The sequence below is a fragment of the Dipteris shenzhenensis genome, chromosome 8 (genome assembly GCF_047967505.1).
Source record: "Dipteris shenzhenensis isolate YYH24624 ecotype China chromosome 8, Dip_SZ_1.0, whole genome shotgun sequence".
Taxonomy (NCBI): Eukaryota; Viridiplantae; Streptophyta; class Polypodiopsida; order Gleicheniales; family Dipteridaceae; genus Dipteris; species Dipteris shenzhenensis.
In genome coordinates, this window is record NC_141603.1 from 20,307,747 (window position 1) to 20,330,027 (window position 22,281).

A 22,281-nucleotide genomic window follows, 5' to 3' on the forward strand; every position below is an offset into this window, starting at 1 on the left:
ACGCATGACGGAAATGCCAGGAAACAGGAAAAAAGGGTCCAGCAGCAAATGGAAATGAATAAAAGACAAAAAGTGTTCCGACGGCCCTATATAAAACATAGATGAGAAATGCTTCGAATTTCGAGGGCAAAAATGCTTTAGCAATGAGAGAGAGAGAGAGAGAGAGAGAGAGAGAGAGAGAGAGAGAGTCCTAAGTGTGTCTGCATAAAAGAAGGCCACGGAGTGTTGATTAAGACGCAAAAGTTGGTCAAATACGAAAAGGTGTCTGCATAAAAGAAGGCCACGGAGTGTTGATTAAGATGCACAAGTTGGTCAAATACGAAAAGGTGCCAACAACTTGACACATAAATGGCAAATCTAATATCATCAATACCTGTTTACAAAGCAACTAATACTTCACATCCAAATGAATTGATCTTTTGTTAAGCACTGACTCATTGTTTCTTTCACGCTATGCACACCATGCTTAAAGGCAGGCCATGAGGAAGAGCGAAGGAAAGTAAATGATAAAACAATATCCTACTAATTCTATTAACTTGTTCATCAAGCCAAAGACCATTAAAAAGCATTGAAGATAGATCATAGGATTGGAATTACAACTCTCTGTTTAGGATTTGCAATACTAAGAAATAAAAGGTAAACGTGAGGGTTTGGGGACCGGGGGGGTGGCGATTGTGTACTTAAATTGAGACACTTTACCATTTCATATGCTAACAGGGTACTGGATGCTCTTCCAGAAATCATAACCACTTCTACTAAACCATTTTTCAATCTCAGTAACGTCTTCTACATCAGAATCTCAATATGTCCAATTGTTTGTATTAAGGTACCTGAAACAAAGCCTTTGAAAGTGCAACATCCCCAGTAAAATTGACAGCTGAACAGACTTCGGCCGCATATTCTTCAAGAATATGAACTTTTAGTGACAACTTTGTCAGCAAGGACTTGCTCCACACTCTTATACCTCCACATATGCAATAAGAAGAGGCTAGCTATCCATAGTCTAGAATAGCAGGTATGCAGTCAACCATAGAAGTCCTAATGGGGATTCAAAAGGCACTTGACCAAAACCAAGATGGCTTAGGAATTATCTAGTGATGTTTTTGAAATACTTGCCTCCAGTTCATCCAGCTCACCCGGATCTAGCTCATCATCATCATCTTCAAAAATTTCATCATCTTCTTCCATCAAGGAGGATGTTCCTTGTGATGTACTGGGACCATTTTCATTCTGCAAGCAGAAGACAAACAGTCTTACTCTCTCTCTCTCTCTCTCTCTCTCTCTCTCTCTCTCTCTCACACACACACACACGTGCAACCTGTTGAGATTATGAATTCAAAAGCACAAAAGAAAAGTTGACTAGTATACGCTTTCTAAGTTTAAAAAACTGTCAAGACTTATCACAAGGCCCAGTGGTCGTTCCCATATATTGACCTCATACCTTAATGCTTGATCAAAAACTGATCTCTCTCTCTCTCTCTCTCTCTCTCTCTCACACACACACACACACACACAGAAGCCATCAACAAGCTTATGCAACAAAACCCACAAATGGAAATATGATTTAGTAACATAGGTCCAGGCAAGATGAACAAAAAACCCATAATTGATCCAACTTAATCCATTCTAGCGAAGCCTTGGGCGAGCTAGCTCATACCCCAGTCTTCTAAGATAGATTGTAAAAACCTCTCTCTCTCTCTCTCTCTCTCTCTCTCTCTCAGAGGCTGAACACAGCCACAAAGAGCCGAAGGGGCAGCTGGGCTGTGCCCGACCCCAAGATAGCCTCAAGCAATGGCAGGAGGTGGGTATGCAACCCCCAAACGGGCGGGCACAGACAGGGAGGAAGGGGAGCAAGACAGCTAGAAGGAAAAAGGAGAAGGACCAAGGCTGAAGCGGGAGAATCCAGCTAGCAGGGCGATGCTCGCAGCCCAGTGGCTGTGATGGACAGTAAACTCAGTTCCTTGCCAATGCAATGCAAACCAAGGATCCTAGATCTCCCCCCACTGAGATGTGTATTGAAGCTATATGCACTCGCAGACTGCAGTAATGGCTGCTCAACCTCGGTAGAAGAAAGTGCTCCTAATCTTACCTCTGATTGCTCCAAGAGACTAACCAGTGAAGCAATCCCCAGTGGTCCACCTGCATGTTTATGCATATCCACACCTTTCCACTCTGATTTTAGACCACCTTGCTCAAGCATCACTATCGAATCAAATGGTGACAACAACAAAATATCAAAAGTCCATGAGGATTCCTAACATTCATTTACCTTCTAGATTAATAATTAGGAGTCTACTATACACCATATGTCCACAAGGTACGCAATTGTAACTTGCTTTCTATCCCTCATAGAAACTTTCATAAACCTAGATTTACTTTTCTTAGAGATGATTAAAATTCAGCAAGTCTATCCAAATCCATTCCACTATTTTTCATTCAACGAGTATACTAATACTTCAGAGAGGGATCTACAAGTCTCAAATACATCAATCTCAAATTACTTTACAAATAATAAAGCACTATTTGAAATTGAAAACATAGGATGTGTATCAAAAGAACATTTTCTTTGGAAGTACACAAATGGACAATATTACATCATTTATTAGCAAAACAAGCCTTTTATAGTTTCATTTCCAACATTTCAAATTGCAAAATATGCTAACAGAAATAACCACTATACAGCAATGGTTGAATCTTGCATCAATTATCATACTTCCAAGGGATCTACAAGTATTCCAGATTTGATCCGCAGGTATTTGAGAATAAAATCACAAACTAATTCCTAAATCACTATCAATGATATCGAAACGCAAGATCAGCATATTCTAGATTCCATAAAATAAAGTTTCATTCATGACAGCCGCAAAGAACCACCTATATTCAGCCTAAAGCTTTTAAATCCCTATTCTCGCCCTAAAATTATCCATGTTTTAACGAGTCCAAACTTGTTACCTAAGGTAAGAAAAGTACTACTTTGTAGTGGACTAGCATTTTCTTCTCTTTTTCCCAAAACAAAATGAACAACTATTAATGCTTGAAAAACAACCATACAAAGCAGCAATCTGAAAGGTGCTGATCATGAGAAAATAATGCAAAAAACAAACTTGGTTGTCGGAGAGAAACCAGCCTGTTCCGGAGAACCCAGCTCACTGCCTAGGGATTCTCCACATAGTTGCCAGGAGTTTCTGAAACGGGAGGTTTCAAACAGGTTTCATATGTTTGAAACGGGTTTCGAAAAATGAATGAAACCGATTTCATTCAGAATGTAAAAATATGTGCATTTATACCTAAGGTATGCATCATGCCATATACAAAAATGTGCAAATAAAGATTGTAAGTGACTCCATAGTGCAGACATGATACAAAAAACATACATGTCAAGTATGAGCACCATACATACTGAATCCTGATCATACAAAAAGCTAGAGGCATCAATGATCATACATACTAGAATACTCAATGATCATCATCACACATACATACTGAATCCTGATCATACTGATCATACATACTGAATGCTGATCACTAAAAAAACTAGAGTCATCAATGATCTTCCCAAGACCTCCATGGACCATGAAGGTAAAAAGGTCAAGTCAAACTACAAATGGAATCCAAAGATCTTGAATCCTCCTAGTACTGTCTATCAATAATTGGGGCTGTATGAAACGGAAACGTTTCATACAGCTTTCATACTTGAATGAAACGTGTTTCATATGCAACTATGATTCTCCGGAACAGGGGCTAACAACCAAGGTGGCTGACTATACCCACCTGGCAACAAAGATATCTCCCTATCTGCCCCCATGGAATCTACCAAAAGCCTAGGGAAGCTCCCCTATCAATGTCCTGGACCTCCTCTATCACAGAAAGAAAGCTGACAGATTTGGTCCAGTTGATCCTAGCCTGGAAGGCCACGCAGTATAAATCCAAGGCTCCCTGACCGCCTCGAGGCTCGCTGCTGAACCCTCTACATAAAGAGCCTCTCTAGACTCCGAATCCAACAGCTTCTCTTCCTGTCAAATCGGAAGCCTCATCCCAAAGAGGCCTACGGTCTAAGAGCGCAAAAAGTATCCCCGAGCCTCATCTACAAAGAGGCAAAGAAGGGGACGAAGGGAAAGCCCTGTCAAACCGCGCAAGAAAGAGAAAGGACCTTGCCCATGTGGCCACCGATAAGCATCAGACTGGAATACCCTGCATATAAGGCTGAGACTCCTCTGATCCATCTGTCTGAGACGCCTGATCTTTGCATAGTGTCCTCCAAAAAAGACCACTCCACCCTGTCGTCAGTTCTTCTCAAAGTCCAACAGAAGGATAACAAGAGGCTAACTCCTCCCTGTCCCATTCCAGTGCCTTCCACAAGGTGAAGATGTTATCGGGGATGGCTACACTCTTGAACTGCGTGCCGTGAATAATATCAACTATGTGGGGTCCTCACCACAAACTCAAGACCTTGGCTAAGATCTTGTATGCAGTGTCCAACAATGCAATCAATCCCCACTGGCGAAGATCAGCCATGTCCCCCCTTGAAGATAAATCCAACTGAGAGACTGTGGAAGAGAACCTGAGTTGAAAATCTCTTTGAAGGCCTATCAAAGGGATGTGGATATACTCCCACAAGCACCTAAGAAGGACAGAGTCGATCCATCCTCTCCAGGACACTTCTACGGAGGGAGGACCTTAAGGGCCTGCAAAAGCTCTTGATCAGTAGAAGGCTCCTCAATCTCCCTACTCCTGCAGGGAGAAGACAACTGTTGGGATAAGGATCCAAACTGTGTCTCGAGATGCATGCACCTGAGGAGATTCCTTTCGTACCGAAACAAGCTCTGATAGAATCCTGTGGTCATCTCTACACATCAATCGCCGGCATCTCCGAGAAAGAGGCTCTGCCCTGCTTGTCTTGCTCAAACTCTAGGTTGTTGAAGTCACCTCCAACAATCCAAAAGTCCACATCCAAGAGACTCTCAGTCAACCACCTCTAGAATGAGGGCTGCTGCTGTCTACAGGCAGGGGCGTACGCATTGTATAATGATCCAAAATCACCCAATTGTAAATCCATCCATATTTCCCTCCCTGTGATCAACTTGCCTCATCGTATGCATCCATAGCGCCGCTTGTGACACTGGAATGCAAACCCCTCCACTCATCCATTGCGGGAGACCACACCTCCAAGCCTCCCCCTAGGAGGAGGTGGCACAACAACCTCATGGAAAGAGGCGTGCAAGAACAGGGGTCACTTATGAATGGGAGCCTGCACAACCACCTCGGACTTTTGTGTCTTCATGGGAGGCTTGAAGAAACGTTGTCGTGGTAGCATACCATCGGCTTGACAGGCTCTACACCTACCTACTGCATCATAAAGGAGACCTCTCCCCCAAGCTTGGCAACGCACTGGTGAAGTGTCCAATACATAGCCTGAGTAAGCTTCACCTCTGGCCCCAAATAAATCACCCCCATGACTATGCATGTACCAATCCGCTTCTCGGTGAAGCGGAGCTAAAAAGTAGCTGAGTCTCCATGGGTGAGCCAAAGATCTATCCCCTAGTGGCCCATCTACTTCTCCATCATGCGAAACAATTGCTTTTGCATCATACAAACGAACAGTGGGAGTCCACTTCTCTCCCGTGGAGGCAAAGTAGAAGCCCTAGAAAGGCACATGTGAGAACTAACCACTCCGATGGATCCCTCTTTACGGGACTGCAAGATCATCACTGTCGTTTCCAAGGCAAAGGGATACTTGTCCGCGATCTCCACGTAATTTCACAGTCCAATCCTCCAAAACTCCATTAGTAAGGGTTCCCTCAACAAGCCACCTGACCTTGGCTTCTTCGAGGAGGCGCAGTCCTACAAATGCGAGGGAGAGGGCTATGATTGAGAGGAGGAAGCCGTATCCTAGGGAGAAGACTCAACCATGTCATTGCTCGAGGCTTTGGGGTCTGGTACCAACTCTAGGGAGGGAAAAAAGGGGGGGGGGGGTTGTTGTAGAGGGGATGAGGAGTGGAAGGAAGCAGGAGGCAAGGGTAGGGTGGGTAGTGAGCATTATTGCCGCAAGGATAGCAGGTAGAGGAAGGAGGGACAAGGAAGGGGGGGGAAGATGAGAGGAAGAGGGAGATCCAATGGAGGAGGACGGCGAGTGGCTAGGGCAGTGGCCATCGAAGCAGTGGGACCTCCAAAGTCCTGCTGCTATGCAAATTCTTGATTGCTCTGGAACCCTGTCGCCAGGGGATTTGTCTAAACATCAAAGAAGGTCTCATCTTCCGAAGTCTAGGGATGGCCTTGCTGAGGCACCCTTTGACTACTTCCCCTGCTAGGACTGAGGAGCTGCCTCGCGCTCTACCTTTACAGGCTCATGGAGTCTAGCACGCGGACTGTGGTTCTTCAAAGGCTTCCTATTGGGCTCCTTACGCTCCTCCCAAAAGGTTCTACCAAAGGTCTATCTGCTGTCCACTCTCTACTCTCTACTCTCTAGCAAGACAAAGGAGTCCTGCCCAAACACCTCCGACAATCAAGAACCAAATGTCCTATCTGCACCGTAAGCACTGACCTAGCAAACCCGAGATCTCAATGCATTGCCTCAACTCTCTACCATTGAGTGTCTTGAGAAGGATCTCATCTGGCAAGGTCTCCAAACACTCAGCTATCAACCTGAGGCAAGGAACTCCGTCATTTGCCATTTAAGCCCCTCTTGCCGGACCAAGGGTCGCGCCACCAAGATTCTTTCTTCCAAAAAAACAAACAAAATGCTGCGTCAAGAAAGGAGAGGGGGGGGGGAATGGAGGAGAGGGAAAAGGAAACGGCTAGCAGCTAAGGAGAGGGAGGCACAAGCCTTCCCACACTTGTTTCTTGAGCTAAAAAGGAAAGAGTCACAGGGCTAAGGCTGTTCTCCAAAGGAGGGACAGCAAAAAGGGACGAAGGGCCAAAAACTGAGCTCAAGCTTGCAAGATAAGGGCTTGCTCTTCCTGGGTGGACTCGAAGCCAAAACCACCCTCAAGCATGGACTCCTTGGATCTTAAAAGAGAAAACTGAGCTCTGATGTACAAGAGGGGGCTGAAGGTGGCCAAAAACAGTCTTGAGCCTGACTATAGAGCCATGCTCAGGCAGTGAGCTGAACCATAGTTGCCAGGAGTTTCTGAAACGGGAGGTTTCAAACGGGTTTCATACGTTTGAAACGGGTTTCGAAAAATGAACGAAACGAGTTTCATTCGGAATGTGAAAATATGTGCATTCATACCTAGGGTATGCATCATGCCATATACAAAAATGTGCAAATAAAGATTGTAAGTGACGCCATAGTGCAGACATGATACAAAAAACATACATATCAAGTATAAGCACCATACATACTGAATCCTGATCATACAAAAAGCTAATCATCAATAATCATACATTATACATACTAGAGTACTCAATGATCATCTTCACACATACATACTGAATGATCATACATATTGATAATTGAATCCTGATCATACTGATCATACATACTGAATACTGATAATAATAAAAACTAGAGTCATCAATGAACCTCCCAAGACCTTCATGGTGACGGACCATGAAGGTAAAAAGGTCAAACTACAACTGGAATCCAAATGGACCATTGATGCTAGAATAGCTGAGATATTTAATTCAAGCTCATCCCATGAATTGACTCTATCAATTGGAATCCCTAGCATTTTAGCTTTCCAGGCCTTCAAGCCATCATACACCTCCTTTGGCACACGAGAACAAGGGCCAATACCAAAGCCCTTTGTTCGAGAAAAGTGAGCCTGCAATCTCTGAAATGTCCCATGATGCGGCTCAGCACAAAAGTTGCAGGTCCACTTGCCTGTGCCACTCTTATCATAGTGTGCACCAAAGGAATTGAATGGGGGCCAGCCAAGAACCACGCAAGACCTTGGAGAGTGCTACATTCAGAATCAGCAAGTGGACTTTAGCGATTTGGAGAAGACAGTCAACATTCAGCCCGGAAGAGAGATTTTCAATTCCACAATCTAGACAAGAATGAGTTGGTGTATTTTGGGTAGTTTAGGAGTGATTGAGTGAGGCAATGATTGTGATAAGAGGGTATATATGATGCTTGTTTTCATGAATAAAGTTGAGAGAGAGAGAGAGAGAGAGAGAGTGTGTGTGTGTGTGTGTGCACATGCAAGTGTTGTTTGATATAAACTCTCGTCTCAGCAATGCATCCGTTCCGACCCTTGAACTATAGTGGAACCTCCCATCCACTCGCATTTCTTGCAATCATGGGCAAATGGGCAATCCCCGTAGGCACCAAAAGTAACATAAACTTCTGCCAAAGAAGGCTAGTCCACAGGGAGACCCAAATCTAGTAACGCAATCGCACTCTCTCGAAGGGATCCAGACCATTGCGTCTAGCTATAGACGCTGATGTGCAAACTGTATACACCTCTAATAATGCTCTCTAAGTGCCCTACTCCAGATAACCAAAACCGCTCACCTGAGTCCCTTTGTACCTCTCATAAGGGACAGCCCTCCAATAACCAAATCCGCTACCAAGATTAGTCCTTGCCTCGGGTGACTGGTAAGTGGTCAATGGTCCATTTCTTGCCAAGACGACCCACAACCTTGATCTGCTGCCGCTCGAGCAAATCCGAGGTCCCATCCAACCCTAGGTCTCCCTCTACCTCTCGTTGAAGTAGACCCTTTAGCCCCACTTTCTATGCATGGGGTGGGACGTATCAAGGACTCAATGCATTAAAAGGATCCTCAAAGGCACACCTACTATCCTAGACAATATCCCATACAAGTCAAGGGATCTGAGGCTTTGTACCAACATCCCTCGGAGACTCAACAATGAAGGCATCTATCTCCAAACATCCTCATACTCGCTCCTCTCAAGTGCAAGACTCTCACTCATGCCTCAGTCTCCCTTGGAAGCCAGCTCCATGCTCCAAAGGTCTAGCCAGGCCATCGTTCCATTATGCCCATATGATGTATTTAAGGAGTATACATCTGCCCTAATCTCAAACCTCTATATACCAGCATAGGGGTTGGCACTCAAACTCCTACGGACACTGTGGGCTGGCTGGACTAAGCTTACCAACCAAATGATGCCACACCCTACATAAGCTCCTCATCAACAGTGGCATTGTATGCCTTCTCAAAGTCCAAGAGAAGGACTACGAGAGGCTTAGACTACAGGCCCAATCCCCTACATCCTAGAAATTGAAGATGTGGTCCAAGATCTTGCATTCCTGAACAAAACTTGCATGCATGTCGTGGATAATGTCGAGGAGAAAGGAGGAAACCATAAACTCAAGGTCTTATCTAGGATCTTGTAGGTGGTGTCCCAAAGGGTGATCGGAAGCCACTGTTAGATATAATCTTCCCTTTCGGTCTTGGTCAAATCCCGCCCCAACTGAGAACAATCTTGAGTTGAAGATCTCATGAAAGGCCAACCACACAGGAGCATGAATGACCTCCCAAAAGCACCTAAAGAAAAACGATCTGGGAGGGCCCTCAGGGCCTCCAAGAGCTGATAACCCCACACAACAGGAAACAAGTTGACACTCCTTTCATAGACGAGGGCTAAGGGGATGTGAGCCCAAACTACCTCTAGGGTGCAAGGTCCTAAGGGGACTCCTTTCCATCTGAGAAAGCTTACAGTAGAAAGAGGTGGTCATCTCTGGTATCTCGTGGGAGTCCGAGCAAATTTGAGGTCAAGCTGCACACTCTCGTATCTATCTGCATGGCAAGGTCCTATTCCTTGAGTTTCTCTATCCCATCTAAGTATGTAGATAGAGGATGTGATCATTGAAGCGCTTGTGTCTGCAGCTCATCATTACTCCTCCGAATAGCATTTGCTACTCATTTGGCCCAACCGTCCAACAAGGCATCAACCTCCTGCTGCCATATCCCTGCTATGGCTTGCTAGATCTCCTCCTGTTGTAGCAATGCATTTGGCCCAACCGTCCAACAAGGCATCAACCTCCTGCTGCCATATCCCTGCTATGGCTTGCTAGATCTCCTCCTGTTGTAGCAATGCATTGGGAATCCGTACCCCCTCCAAAGGAGCCCTGAACAGGGCTGCTCCAAGTCAATCACAATCGAGAAGTGGTCAAACATCGTCATGCCTGCCAAGGTCTGTGGCTCCACCTTTGTGCATAGCCCGATCTCCCACATAAAATCTGTGTACTCTCACCAGTAGTCCATCAAGACCCAGCTGGCCGAAGAAGTAATGAGGCTACCAGGGGTCCCAGCCACCAACCTTGGTCAGCTGTTTGGAAGGATGATAGGGCTGGTCACAGCCAGCCTATCAGGCCTGGAACAGGGTTTTGCACAAAGGGGGGCTGGACACTGCATATATAGGAGCGCATCTGCCCTAGAAGTGTGGGCCAAAGGTCCTAGAAATGAGAGCCCCTCAGGGGCATTTATAGAGCAGACCAGGTCAGGGCCTGGTCGGCCTGTTTGGGTCGGCCAGAGGCAGCCTGACTTATCGCTATTTTGACCAGGCCTTGGGCCTATTAAAGGAGAGGCCCTGGGCCTCATAATTCATCCAACAGCTCAGCAAACAAAGGAGCAGACAGGAGGAGCCTGAAGGCACTCCCTTGGTCCTCATCCTGGAGGTCAAGGAGAGTATAAGGTGTGCTGCAGACTGCTGAGCTCTCAAGGGCTGGACCTTGGCTGTCTTCTAGGGCAGCAAGGTGTTGTGATCTGGATGGAGAGTCTACATATGCTCGAGGTGGAGCATGCGGTCTCCAAGTTCTACAGATATCCCGCAAATAGTAGAAGTACCTTGTGGTAAGATCCAAGGACCACGCCCTGGTGGGACTTTGGATCTATCTCTTTTGTATTGTGTCCATAACCTTGGCCGGAAATATATTGTTTAGTGGTTTTTATATCTGGCTGGATCATTGTCTATTTACTAGTCTGCACATCTATGTGATGCACATAAGTTAAAGAAGTTTGTAATTCCACACCCCACACACTGTGTGAGCTTCTGGGCTATTCTATCAGTCTTCCGCTGTGCATACCCTCTGTTGGTCCAGGGGAGGATGGGGGATGGAAACAAGGCCTTCCCATGCATGGAAGCATGTGTGACAGTCATGGATCTCAGCAACTTCTGTGACATTTTAGATATGGAGTAATCTGTGTCCATGCGATGATGCGCCAAAGGCATGACTGGCTCAATGCCCACCTTCAGAGCCCACTGCATCAAAGAAAGAGGTGTTCACTGCCAATGTGTAACCTATCGGAGCTGCTCATCGGACCCTAACCGGATCACAGCAAAAAAGAGATCTGAATGGCTGGGGGGTTGAGGGAGCTGCCATGAGGGTCCCTCTAGCTAGACCAAAAAGTCACCAACAAGATCACGATCTCCGATGTCGGAACAGATTGCTGCTCCTTGAATCCATGTCAACACTTCAAAAATAGCAGCATCATGGCACCTTCAATACGGCCCAAACCTCTCGTTCATGAACCACGTCACTGCTCGGCCCGATCATCCATGCTCACAACCTTGCCTCTAGCCTATGGCCTTTGGCAAGGCTGGGGCAAGATCTCTATGGAGCAAGGGGTAAGCCCCTTGCTGCTGCCTCGAACTGCAAGCCCCTCTACAAGCCCCACGGGCCAGAGCTCACACAACTGCCCCAACCACCAGCCAGAGCCTTTGGGCAGGGGCAGCCATGAAGCACAACCTACATGGTTCAGGCTTCCCCCAATCAGATGTGGGTCACCACACCGTCAGCCATCTCTAGGAATCTCTGCAGCGGTTCACAGGCTCCCCAAAAGCCAGATATGGGTCCCAACACACCCAGCCACTGAGCCGAACACTTGTGGGGCAACAAAGGAAGCAAGGAGACTGTCGAATGGCCTTCCTACCTCCACGGGTCTGCTACACAGCCTCCTCATCCGCCGAGTGTGCTCCACCAATCAAGGAACCAGTCCAAGAGAATCTCCAAGCTCTAGGGATCTTTTGAACATTATCTGTCTGTTGCGAGGGCTTTCAGATGAGCCTATGGCTCCCAACTGCACGCCCCTCTGCTCTGTAGCTCCTCAACCCAAAACCTCCACAATGTTGCCCTGCAGACAATGCACACAAGCAAGACCACCGCTGGAACGGCCCTTCAGCAGCTGGAAAAGGGGGAAAAAGAGCAGCAAAGGAGCAGACAGAGGGTGAAGGCCCAGCATGCTGGCCAGGGAGGCGATGACAGGAAGAACAGTACTGTTGTTCTTTGCTACTCTACCCTGGGGTTCTACTAGGACCCTAAAGGTATGTGTCATTCTTGTACAAGGAGAATTATAGAATATCAGCAGCACTGACGAAAAAGAGGAAGGGCACTTGCATTTTCTAGAAGTACATCTGGAATGGCACATTTGCAAGACCTGTAATATCATACTCCCACACTCAAGTGGTCTATTATGTTTTACCTCAACTTGTACACCATTCAACCTCATGTGTCCATGTCTCTAGAAGGATATAATGCGTAGGCTTTTTTTGCGGACCCATACACGGGACAATTTACGATGACCAGAACGCATACACATACAGGCATACCCATATCCACGGGACAATTTGCGATGCACAGTTCAGTCCTGCCATGGTCATGCATACCACAGTTTGAGCGCAGGACTGAACACAACAGGAATTAAGTGCAAATTTCTTGGATAAATGGTTTCTTGTACTGAACACTAATACCGGACCTTATGCAAACTCCAAATTCAAGAACAGAATGGCCTGATATTCAAAAATGTCCTACACTTTCTTGAAAAAAAAAAAGTCCTACACCAACCACCTTAACATCTCCACTCTGTCCAGTGAAATTTTCCGAGAAAATACAAGATCTAACACCTAATTGCTTTCCAGAGCAAGAAACAAGGGCGTCTGTCTACAAAACAGTGTCGATCATTGTAAGAGGTCAGCAATATAAAAGGCACAGAATTGATCAGAAACCAGAAATAAGAGGAAAGAAGGCATACACAAAGAAAATAGTCCACACACGCACATAAAAGCAGCACAAAGCATGGGAAGAGCTAACTAATTACATCGTTGCTTTGTGTGAAAGGCTGGGCTGGATCTTGATCTTGCTCCTCCCTCTGATACTTGTCATAAGCTTCAGCATCATCTACGAACAAGCTTGCATCTGATGCAAAAAGCTCCCGTCCACTGCCCAATAAGAGGAGGCTTATTAATACCTTAGTATACATATCATGAATACAAATTCCATGGACCTGTTGCACATCAATATAAGGCATGACTCTAATGCATGTGCGTGCATGGTGTAACATTGTGGCATAGAGCCTAAACTTTTCTCAATACAACAATTACCTCATGCGATCATTCTTGGCTCGCTCATCTCTCTTTGCAGCCAACTCTGCATCTCTCTTCTCTGTCTTCTTCCTTTTCCATTGTGTGAAAATTTCTGTTGTAAGAGGAGTAATACCTTTTACCTTGGATCTCTGGAAAATATCCAAGGAATAAGATTCTTGCCCATACTTCATAATGGAAAAGGAACGTAAGGACTTTGACTAGCACAACTCCATTCAAAAGGCTAGTAGCAATCACCCCACCGCACCTCATTTTCTATTTCCTCCTCGATTGATATTTTCTCTGATTCTTCTTCAAGCAATTGCTTCATCTGGGACTTCAGCACATACCCCGCAGGCAAAGCATGTCTATAATGGCATTCCTTACCTCCATTTGGACAAACCCAGAACCAGCCATACTGTTTTCTCTCTACAGCATCAAGAAAGTATTTGCACACCTGCAGCCACCAAGCATATCCAGTATCAACACACTTGAAAAAACATTTACAGCACATCATTACACCAGCAGTATCCTATAAAGATTGAGACCAGACAAAGTAGGCACAGTGTAACCACAACAATATGATATGATGGGCATCCTGTACAATATATTCAAACTTGACTGGCAATTCCATCATGATGCCAGCACATGCAGACTTCAAATATTTTCAAAAACGTTTTATATAATGCAAAGTAATGTTTGCAATCTTGTCTGCCAGATTATGCCTGGCGAATTGATATCTGTCCACACAAACTAGGGAGCAGTCGAATTAGGGAGCATTCAAACATGCACTGTAAATTTCACTACTGAGATGAGCACTCTGACAGTACCTCACATAGTTCTAGTGTGCCAGATCTAGAAGTGTCATATCCCAAGTCTTTAGTGGCTATGTTGTCAGACCCTCAACTCTTAAATATCAATCCCAGTGTACTTCGACTACACCACATATAAGAAAGCACCTGCTACATGTGTACAGGAAGGGGGTGACATAAGGACTTGAACAGAGTCAATTTGTCTCAATGGTAGGTATTTGATAATTGTTTATACGCTAGGAGAACCCCGGAAGTGAGTCCTCATCTCCCCACCAACCCCCAGTCAAAAGTTATCTACTCTTTAGGCTAGCACCTTTCTTGCTGTTGTTACTCGCACGTCATGAATTTAAGGACAATGCTTTTTCTTGAAGCATGTATGGGTTATCATTCTTGGAAAAGTAACCCACTTGCTTGCACCTCTATGCTGGTACCCAGGGTTGTGCACCAGTAAATATACATTTGTAAATACCACTCCAGCAAACAGATCTACAATTGCAAAGTGGACTTCTACTAAGACCCATGCCCAACAAGCACCTGATTTATGGCCCAACAGGTTAGCTCCCTTAGCATAACAGATTTCAAAGTCGAGCTCTCCCTGCTGCTCCCTCTCCCCCTCATACTTCCCCTCCCCTCCATCCCCTTCAACGCTCTTCTCTGCCTCTCCCTGCCGTCCCACCGCCCTGCCTGCCTCTCAGCCTGCTTCTTTCCTGCCCCTTTTTGCCTGAGCTACCCCTCTCCCACCAGAGCCCATGTCCTTTTCTGTCACAACCTGCCCCCTCCCCGCCGCCTCAGCCTCAACCCATCTGCCCCATAATGCACCCTTACTATCACTCAGTCTACACCCCTCAGTTCTCCCACCCTTTCAACCTGCCTCCCCAACTCTTTTCCAACCCACATACCCCTCCCCACAATGCCCGCCCCAGGCCCCTGCGCCCCCACCCCAAACTCCTGCGAAAGTCCCTCTCAGCCTAGTTGACCCACTTGATCCTGCCTCCAATCCTTTCAACCTGCCTACCCCACTCACTTTCAAATGGGGCACAAGGGGGAATGTTGAAATCACGCCTATCAAGCACAAGCATGACACATGGCATTTGGTGCAGGGTTAATCCCAAATATGGTATGTGCGGTCTCATATAAGGCCTAGTGGTCCGTATCTCTGACATCCAAGACAGGCCCTCGAGCCAGTTGGCCGTCCTTTCCCCACATGACATCCTACTGGTCAGTCAAGAACCCTGACATCACTCATATGCACACTAGGCATTGGCTTCAGTTTGAGGTTAATCTAAGCTTTCTAGCATAATTTATGGCCCTAACTTAATTGAAGTTATAGGTGTTATGACGGTAAAGCAACTCCAGCAGTGCTTACGCGAGATCATTATAGTTGCACATTTGTCCATACATTATAAGCTTCTCTACATAGCGAATTTACTGCTGTAAATCTGGGGGTGGTCTTCAAGACATGGCGGTTCATTGGATTCACGGAAATTTCTTGTTCCCTACTTCTGTTCTATGCATTAATCCATGTTATAGTTCCCTGCAGATAAACAGGTCTTTTGAATGGTTACTAGGTCTTGGTTTTCAGCTCCAATTGCAAAGCAAGCCTGCTCACATCAGATTTATACACCTGATGGAAATTTGGATGAGCCAGCCCATTTGCATCCTCCAGATAGTACATTCATTAAATTATCCTTTCCATCTGGCATCAGGACCTGCCACAGCCTCAAGAGCAGTCTCCTGTACATCTTACAGGGGGGCAACACCCAGCAGAGGAGACTCCAGAGAGCCAGTTCGAGAGGTTCTCATGTGTTATGAACAGGTAGTGCCACTATCCTTTTTTTATGGTGGCAGTTCCGAGGATTTGTTCAACGAGTTTATCACCACCAAGCTCCATCTTTCAATAGCACAGTCAACCACAGTGCTTCAACTTCGCAATGCATTTGGGAGCCCAGCATACCGTTAGTACCAAAGCGAAAGCCTCGGAAGACAAGTCTGCATCATTTGGACAGCAATGCCATGGGCTGCACATGACCATGGTATCCCCTTCTGCTGAAATTCGAACAGATGGCAAAGCTAAAACCCCTGTTTGGACTAGTGGCTTGTGCTAGGTCATTGATAGATCAGCGACTAACTACTTGTGGGTCAGTTTGGGCACCAGTTGGGGTTGGTCAGGGCAGTGCAAACCCAGTAAGGTGGCATGTCGCCAAGTTGGCAGCCTAACAGACCAGTTGGGCCTTGTCTGACTGCAGTCTGCAGGCCAAAGGTGGAGCCGGACTAGCATCTCCAACAGCCTCATCAGTTGCAGTAGATGCCGCAGTACCAGCCAGCCAAGCAACAGTTCCAAGAGCCTTACCAGCTCTGGCACAGGCCATGGATCAGTAGCAGCACTCAGTCCTTCAGCAGCAGCCCATGAGTGCCCCATAGCTTCTCCATTGACCCTTCTCTCATGGGCACAGCTTCCTACAGTAAGCCTCAGACCCAAAGTAGCCGGCATACCTTTATCCATGAACAGCTCCATAGCCTCAGCACAGCCTTTCAGCGGAGACCACGGTGAGCCAAAGAGAAAAGATAGTAACTAGCATAACCATGAGTCTACATGATGTAATGTCTTTTACGCATGACCAGAATCTCTCTCTATACAACCAACATTCCACGCTTCTGCGCACACTAGTTAGCACAGGCGCAGTTAGTGTGCCCATTACATCAACTCTCCTGCAGCTCAGCTGCTACTTGAAAACTTACTCCTCCCTGTCTCTCTCCATCAAGGCTTTTGTCTGAGCCAGGTTGACTTGCATTTGCCTAAGCATTGCCGTCATGTGCTCCCTAGGGGAGGAAAAAGGATGGGAGGAAAAACGTCGAGTGTGTCTTCTCAAGAAAATGAACAAAATCAAGACTCAATCTGCAAATGCATTCAGATCTGAGTACCACCATAACCTGCAAGAGTGCTCAACTAAGTGCCATATGACGATTAAAAGTAACTACTGACTGTAGGTAACAATGTGCCTGCTAAACCCGAACTTTCTAACTGAGTGTGGAGAAGCTAAATGTGCAGAGCCAACTGAATTGATTAGGAAACTTCCATGATACTAGTCAAATCAGCTTTGAATGCTGTCACTGGACTGCAATCCCCAACATGATCAGGAATACTTCACCTGCAGGGACTGCAGGGACAGGGCTGTGTATCACTAGGCTGGACACATGTAAACTCCAATGGCTGAAGCAAAATTCCCATCACCTGCCCTATGTGTGGAAATGATCCCAGCTGATTGCAATGGCTCTGATAAGCAATCATGTGCACACTTAATCACAAGCTCCGTGAGCGAGAGAGAGAGAGACTACATTGCATCCACCTGGTCCCTCCCCATGGGAAGTATTTGCCACATGTAGAAGCTTAACATTAAGCATTGACCTTTGCCACATGGAGAACAGCTTCAAGGCTGGTTATTTCCTGCATACCCACATTCTTATCCAGCAGCTCACAGGCAAATACTCTTGGCTCCAGGATAACACACTGAAGTGGAGGGCTTAGATGTGTGCAGTGGAGGCACGACGTCCCTTACATAAGCAGAGTAGAGGCCTGAGCTCGACCAAACCGCCATTGCCAACCTGTTGGTCCATTACCTGGGCTCACCAGGCTGACGAGCTGGCCGTAATCTAATTGCATCTCGTAACCTCTTCCCTGCGCTGAATGATGTGGCTCACACCTCTAAATGATGCAATGCATGCAGGTACAGGTGACTAGGAGCATTGGTCACTGCATCCTGGAGTGGATTGTGTGAAATATATAAATTGTACAGCCAACATGGCAGCATTCAGCTTCTGCTAAAAAGACAGCCTGTTTCTATCGTTGCAAGTCGTTTCCAAGGCTTTCTAACAAAAATGCTTTCCCAGCTGATACAGGATTCTGAGAGAGACTTTTAAAAAAGCAAGTGAAGGGCATACAATTTCCGTCGGTTTGTTTTGGCTATACTCGTTGCCTTTGGATTCTACGACTCGTTCCAAGGTTTCCTGATCCCAATCCTCCATGGTCTCTGAAAATCAAATGACAAAGCAGCCATAAGCCGAGTGCAACGGCACCCAATTATAACCATTATAAACAAATTGCATAGGTACCAAACTGTAAGTCATTTCAAACTGTCACAATCCTGTACCTTCGTTATCACGTTGATCACTGTATAGATCAATCTTTTCGCCCTTTCTTTGAACGTTTAAGTCATGTGAGAATTTGCACTTGAAGCCCTTCGCACATTGCCCTACTTTAAAGTATTCACAAAGAATAGACTTCGGATCCACGCCTGCAGCATGTAATGACAGGCAATTAAGCTTGCACGACGGACACTTACCATCAATGCACTCGTAGTGTTTCAAATAAAAAGTTACCAATGAGAAGGGCAAGCATTTTCCTTTGATAACAAATGCAAAACACAGCGAGGTTACGCTGAGATCCACAATCATACCAACAGGCACCTTAGGTTGGCTGATAGCAACTTTGAAAAGTTCATTGAGCTCTTTCTCTCTTTGAAGCTCTTCCTCTCTCTTTTTCTGCAGAACCACACCAAAAATCAGCAACTTCAAACCTCAACTCAAGTGTATAAAATCTATGCGATCATGGAGTGGCCCAATGACATTGGAACAATGCAAAAAGCTTGAATGAACGCAAAACGCTATGACGATTACCTTGGCGGCTGCTTTGGGGTCATCTTCTATCTTCTTCGGCCGTGCCTGCACGGACTGCTGCAAGCTTTGTACATACTTCTGGACATTTTTGCTCTTGTTCTTATTCTTCAAACCGAAGGTCTTATCCTCCACCTGCTTCTGCTTCTTCGCCAAGTCAGCCTTCTGCTTATCCTTAGAAGCCTTGTTGGGGTTGGGTTTGGGAGGCATGGTTGCGGACAGCAGGACCACCAGTCTAGATTCGAGGATGGGATCAAAAGGTAGCTTGGCAACTGGGTAATCTCTCTCGAACTCTGTTTCTCTCTCGTTCGGCGATTTCTCCGCTTCCACCCTTGCCAAGGTAACGTTCCACGCTAAGTCTGCAATTCCTTCGAGTCCACAGTGTCTGCATGTGTGCAGCAAGTGATCAAGGACGAAGCCCTAGCTTCTGATTCTCCAAGAGGATACAAGTATTGCTACAAACCTGGAAAGAGGGAGAAGACCCAAAATCCAAACCTGCAAGCTGTAAGTGCCCTCTGCAGGATTTAAGAGATTTTGAGATCAAAGAGAGAAGTACTCAGAAAGCATAGGGGTATGACCCTTTGTATGAGCTTTCCCTTGTTCATCATGTTGAGGACCCAAAATGGATAAGAGCATAAACATACACCCTTAATGGGAAAGCCTTGCAAGACCACCAAGCGGCGAAAATGTGTGGTACACACCAAAGCCCCGCCCGCCCAAGCTTGAACAATATGGCTCCCGGTAGGCAAGGGTGCTTACCCACCTCCATGGTGAATCTTGGACGTGTGGCGAAAGGTTGTGGGCTCAAGCCCCAACCAGCTCAAATTGCATTTAATGTTTTGAAGAAGAACCCGCCGGCAGGGGATCTTGGGTGCCCAACTTTGGGTAGGCTGCATGAGTTTCGACGTGAATTAGGCTTCCCCATGTGGCTAAATGTCCCTGCATTTTTTGGTTGACAAGCAGGCAAGCAGGCGGTGTGTAAATAGCCCGAGTTCAAGCCCCAAGGGCCGCTCAGAGCTAAAGGGGGGGGGGAGGGAGAAATTGCGACAACCTAGTAGTAGGATGCCTTCCTACTAGGGCGGCGGCCCACAGTGGTAGGCCCAAGGCAAAGTAGCGCCAAATAGGTAGTAAAGTTATTCTTCTTTTTATAATGTTGTTAATGTACATGCCGTTGAACAAGGCCGGGTCCACACCACCTAGCTACCATGGAGGATGATAAAGAAGGAGCTGGATGGGCATTGATGTGGTGGTGCACACCACTCAGCAGTCATTTCCTTTACAACAATGGGCCCTCGCCACTCCAGACATTGGAACTTCACCTGCGGTTGACAGAACACTCGCGTATGGCTGCAGCTCGTATCCAGGCTAGTTTACGATGGATGGAGCTTGGTTGACCGGCCCACTAAGCTCTTTTTTTATAGAGTTCGGGACAAGCGTGCTCGCGATTTCATCTCTATTATGCTAGATGCTAATGGTAGGGAAGTTATGGGCGATCATGCAATAGCTGCCTTCCTCAAGAATCATTTATCCAGTATTGTCGACTCTCAACCCCTCCGAGCTTTCTTGGAGCCTACAAGACCAATTATAGTGGTTGCTTCTCCATCAACCCTTTTCTGAGTCTGAGCTGCATTATGTCATTTCCATTATGGCTAAGGAGAAGGCACTTGGCCCTGATGGTATCCCGATCGACTTTTATTAGAAGCTTTGGTGCATGTGCGGGCATGATCTCATGGCTCTGCTCAACTAATGCTGTGCAACGGGCTTTTTGCTAAGGTCTGTGAACACTGGTGTCATTAAACTAATTTTGAAATCTGCTAATCGTTTGCTACCCTCTGATTGGCAACCTCTCAAAATGCTCAATGGTGCCTATAAGATTATGGCAATAGCTCTCTCCTTGCGGATTAAGTTTATTTTATTGCACCATTTGCATGCGTGTTAGTTTGGGTTTCTACATGGCATAAATATACACAAGGCAATTCTCAATGTTCTGCTCGCAATTGACTACGTTGTGACACAGAACAAGCGCTTTGTCCTCCTCAACATGGACCTTGAGAAGAGCTATGATCGGGTAAGCTGGAGTTTCATGGTCAAGGTCATGCAAAAGCTCAGATTCAGGGAAGGGTTCTGCAAGATGACTCAAGCCCTTTTTACTAATTCCTCTGCGTTGATTTTGATCAATTGTTACCACTATGACTCCTTCCTGCTTCGACGTTTGGTGACTCTTGTTTGCTATCATCACAAAGCCTTTGCTTCAGCAACATGATTTGCATCTTGCCTCTGGATCCATTCATGGTTTGTGCCTGCCGGACTAGTCATCCTTTTAATCCCAAATGTTCGTAGATGATAATGCTAATTTTCTAGAAGCTGATCCTCGAAATATCAATCGCTTCATGGATATTTATGCTTGAGTTCGTGCCCTGTCTAACTCCCGAGTTAATGTATCAAAAACAACCCTGCTTTGGCTTTCATGGGATCCTTTACCTATATGGGTTTCTACCTTTGGCTTTTTTAGTGTTCGTTGGGATTTGTTATGAGGTATTTGGGGTGTTCGGTTGGTTTCTACATTACTCGTTCATCAACGGTTCTTGATTGGCTTTTTCTAAAAGGTTTTAGGAAAGTTTCATAAGTGGCACGATAAAAAGATATCCTTGTTGCGCCGGGTCACAATTCTTCAGCATTTAGTGCTACCTACGCAGTGTTTGTATGTTCCCTTTCTCAACTACTTCTCTTGCTAAGTTAGATCACCTTGCAAGCGATTTCCTCTGGTTTGATAGATGGCACTCCTTTCCTTGGGCATATGCCACTACACCATGAAATGAAGGCAGTCTTGGGCTCCCATCTGCTTCTAAGTGTCATCGACTCAGGTGTAAGTGGATCTTACGTCTGCACACTCACCTCAACCTTGGGCAATCATCATGAGGCACTAGTTGCAAACTTTTGGTTCCCTCAGGTTTCAAGGTCATTGGCAAGAAGTGATTATGTGTCCATTCCCAATTAACATCCTGCATTCAAGTTTTCTTACAAGCCTTATCTCGGTTTGGAAGAATGGCCTTCGCAACTACACATGGAAGGGCACTGATCGGCTTGGTGGAGATGCCTCTTATCTTTGAGTTTCTGCCTTAATAGCTTTCCCCTCACAAATAATATTCCGCCCATTACTCTCAGTCCAAGACTATCCAAACGTTTCTATGAGTGAGGACCTGTCAAGTGGTAAGACGATTGGGACCCAAGGGCTACTGATTGGTTTCAGGCAATGTCTTATCAATCATTTTAATCTCTCTGCCCATGAAGTTGCTTTTCTGCAGTCTATTTTTGCTAGGGTATGCTATGATTGGCAGTCAAGCTCCACTATTTTGGTAGCTTTTGATCTGCAGTTCTGGGTGAATGAAGCTAGTAAACCGGTTAGCCGCCTCACGCTTAAGGACTTCTGCCCCACACTTGATAGTATTGCTATTGTTATGGAGGTTAAGGTGGCTTATGCCCAGTGGGATTCTATTGCCATCTGGATTATGCAGCTCAAGCATGTTTGGGAAT

General features: G+C 46.0%; 1 protein-coding gene across 2 annotated transcripts; it reads right to left on the minus strand.

Annotated features, from left to right (window-relative positions):
- Positions 1 to 731: 731 nt before the first annotated feature.
- Positions 732 to 19,388, minus strand: LOC147899241 (Zinc finger C-x8-C-x5-C-x3-H type family protein). 2 transcript variants are annotated; one of them, XM_087378568.1, is made up of 9 exons: positions 19,243 to 19,388; positions 18,751 to 19,132; positions 18,531 to 18,615; positions 18,225 to 18,368; positions 18,016 to 18,104; positions 13,533 to 13,721; positions 13,286 to 13,416; positions 13,003 to 13,123; positions 732 to 1,230 (listed from the first exon to the last, which is right to left on the minus strand). In XM_087378568.1, exons 2-9 carry the CDS (start codon positions 18,955 to 18,957, stop codon positions 1,081 to 1,083), a joined length of 1,116 nt encoding a protein of 371 aa, XP_087234694.1. In that variant the 5' UTR covers positions 18,958 to 19,132; positions 19,243 to 19,388; the 3' UTR covers positions 732 to 1,080. The 2 variants fall into 2 exon arrangements, with proteins under 2 accessions (XP_087234694.1, XP_087234693.1); XM_087378567.1 differs by having other exon boundaries at positions 19,211 to 19,357.
- Between the last annotated feature and the right edge of the window lie 2,893 nt (positions 19,389 to 22,281).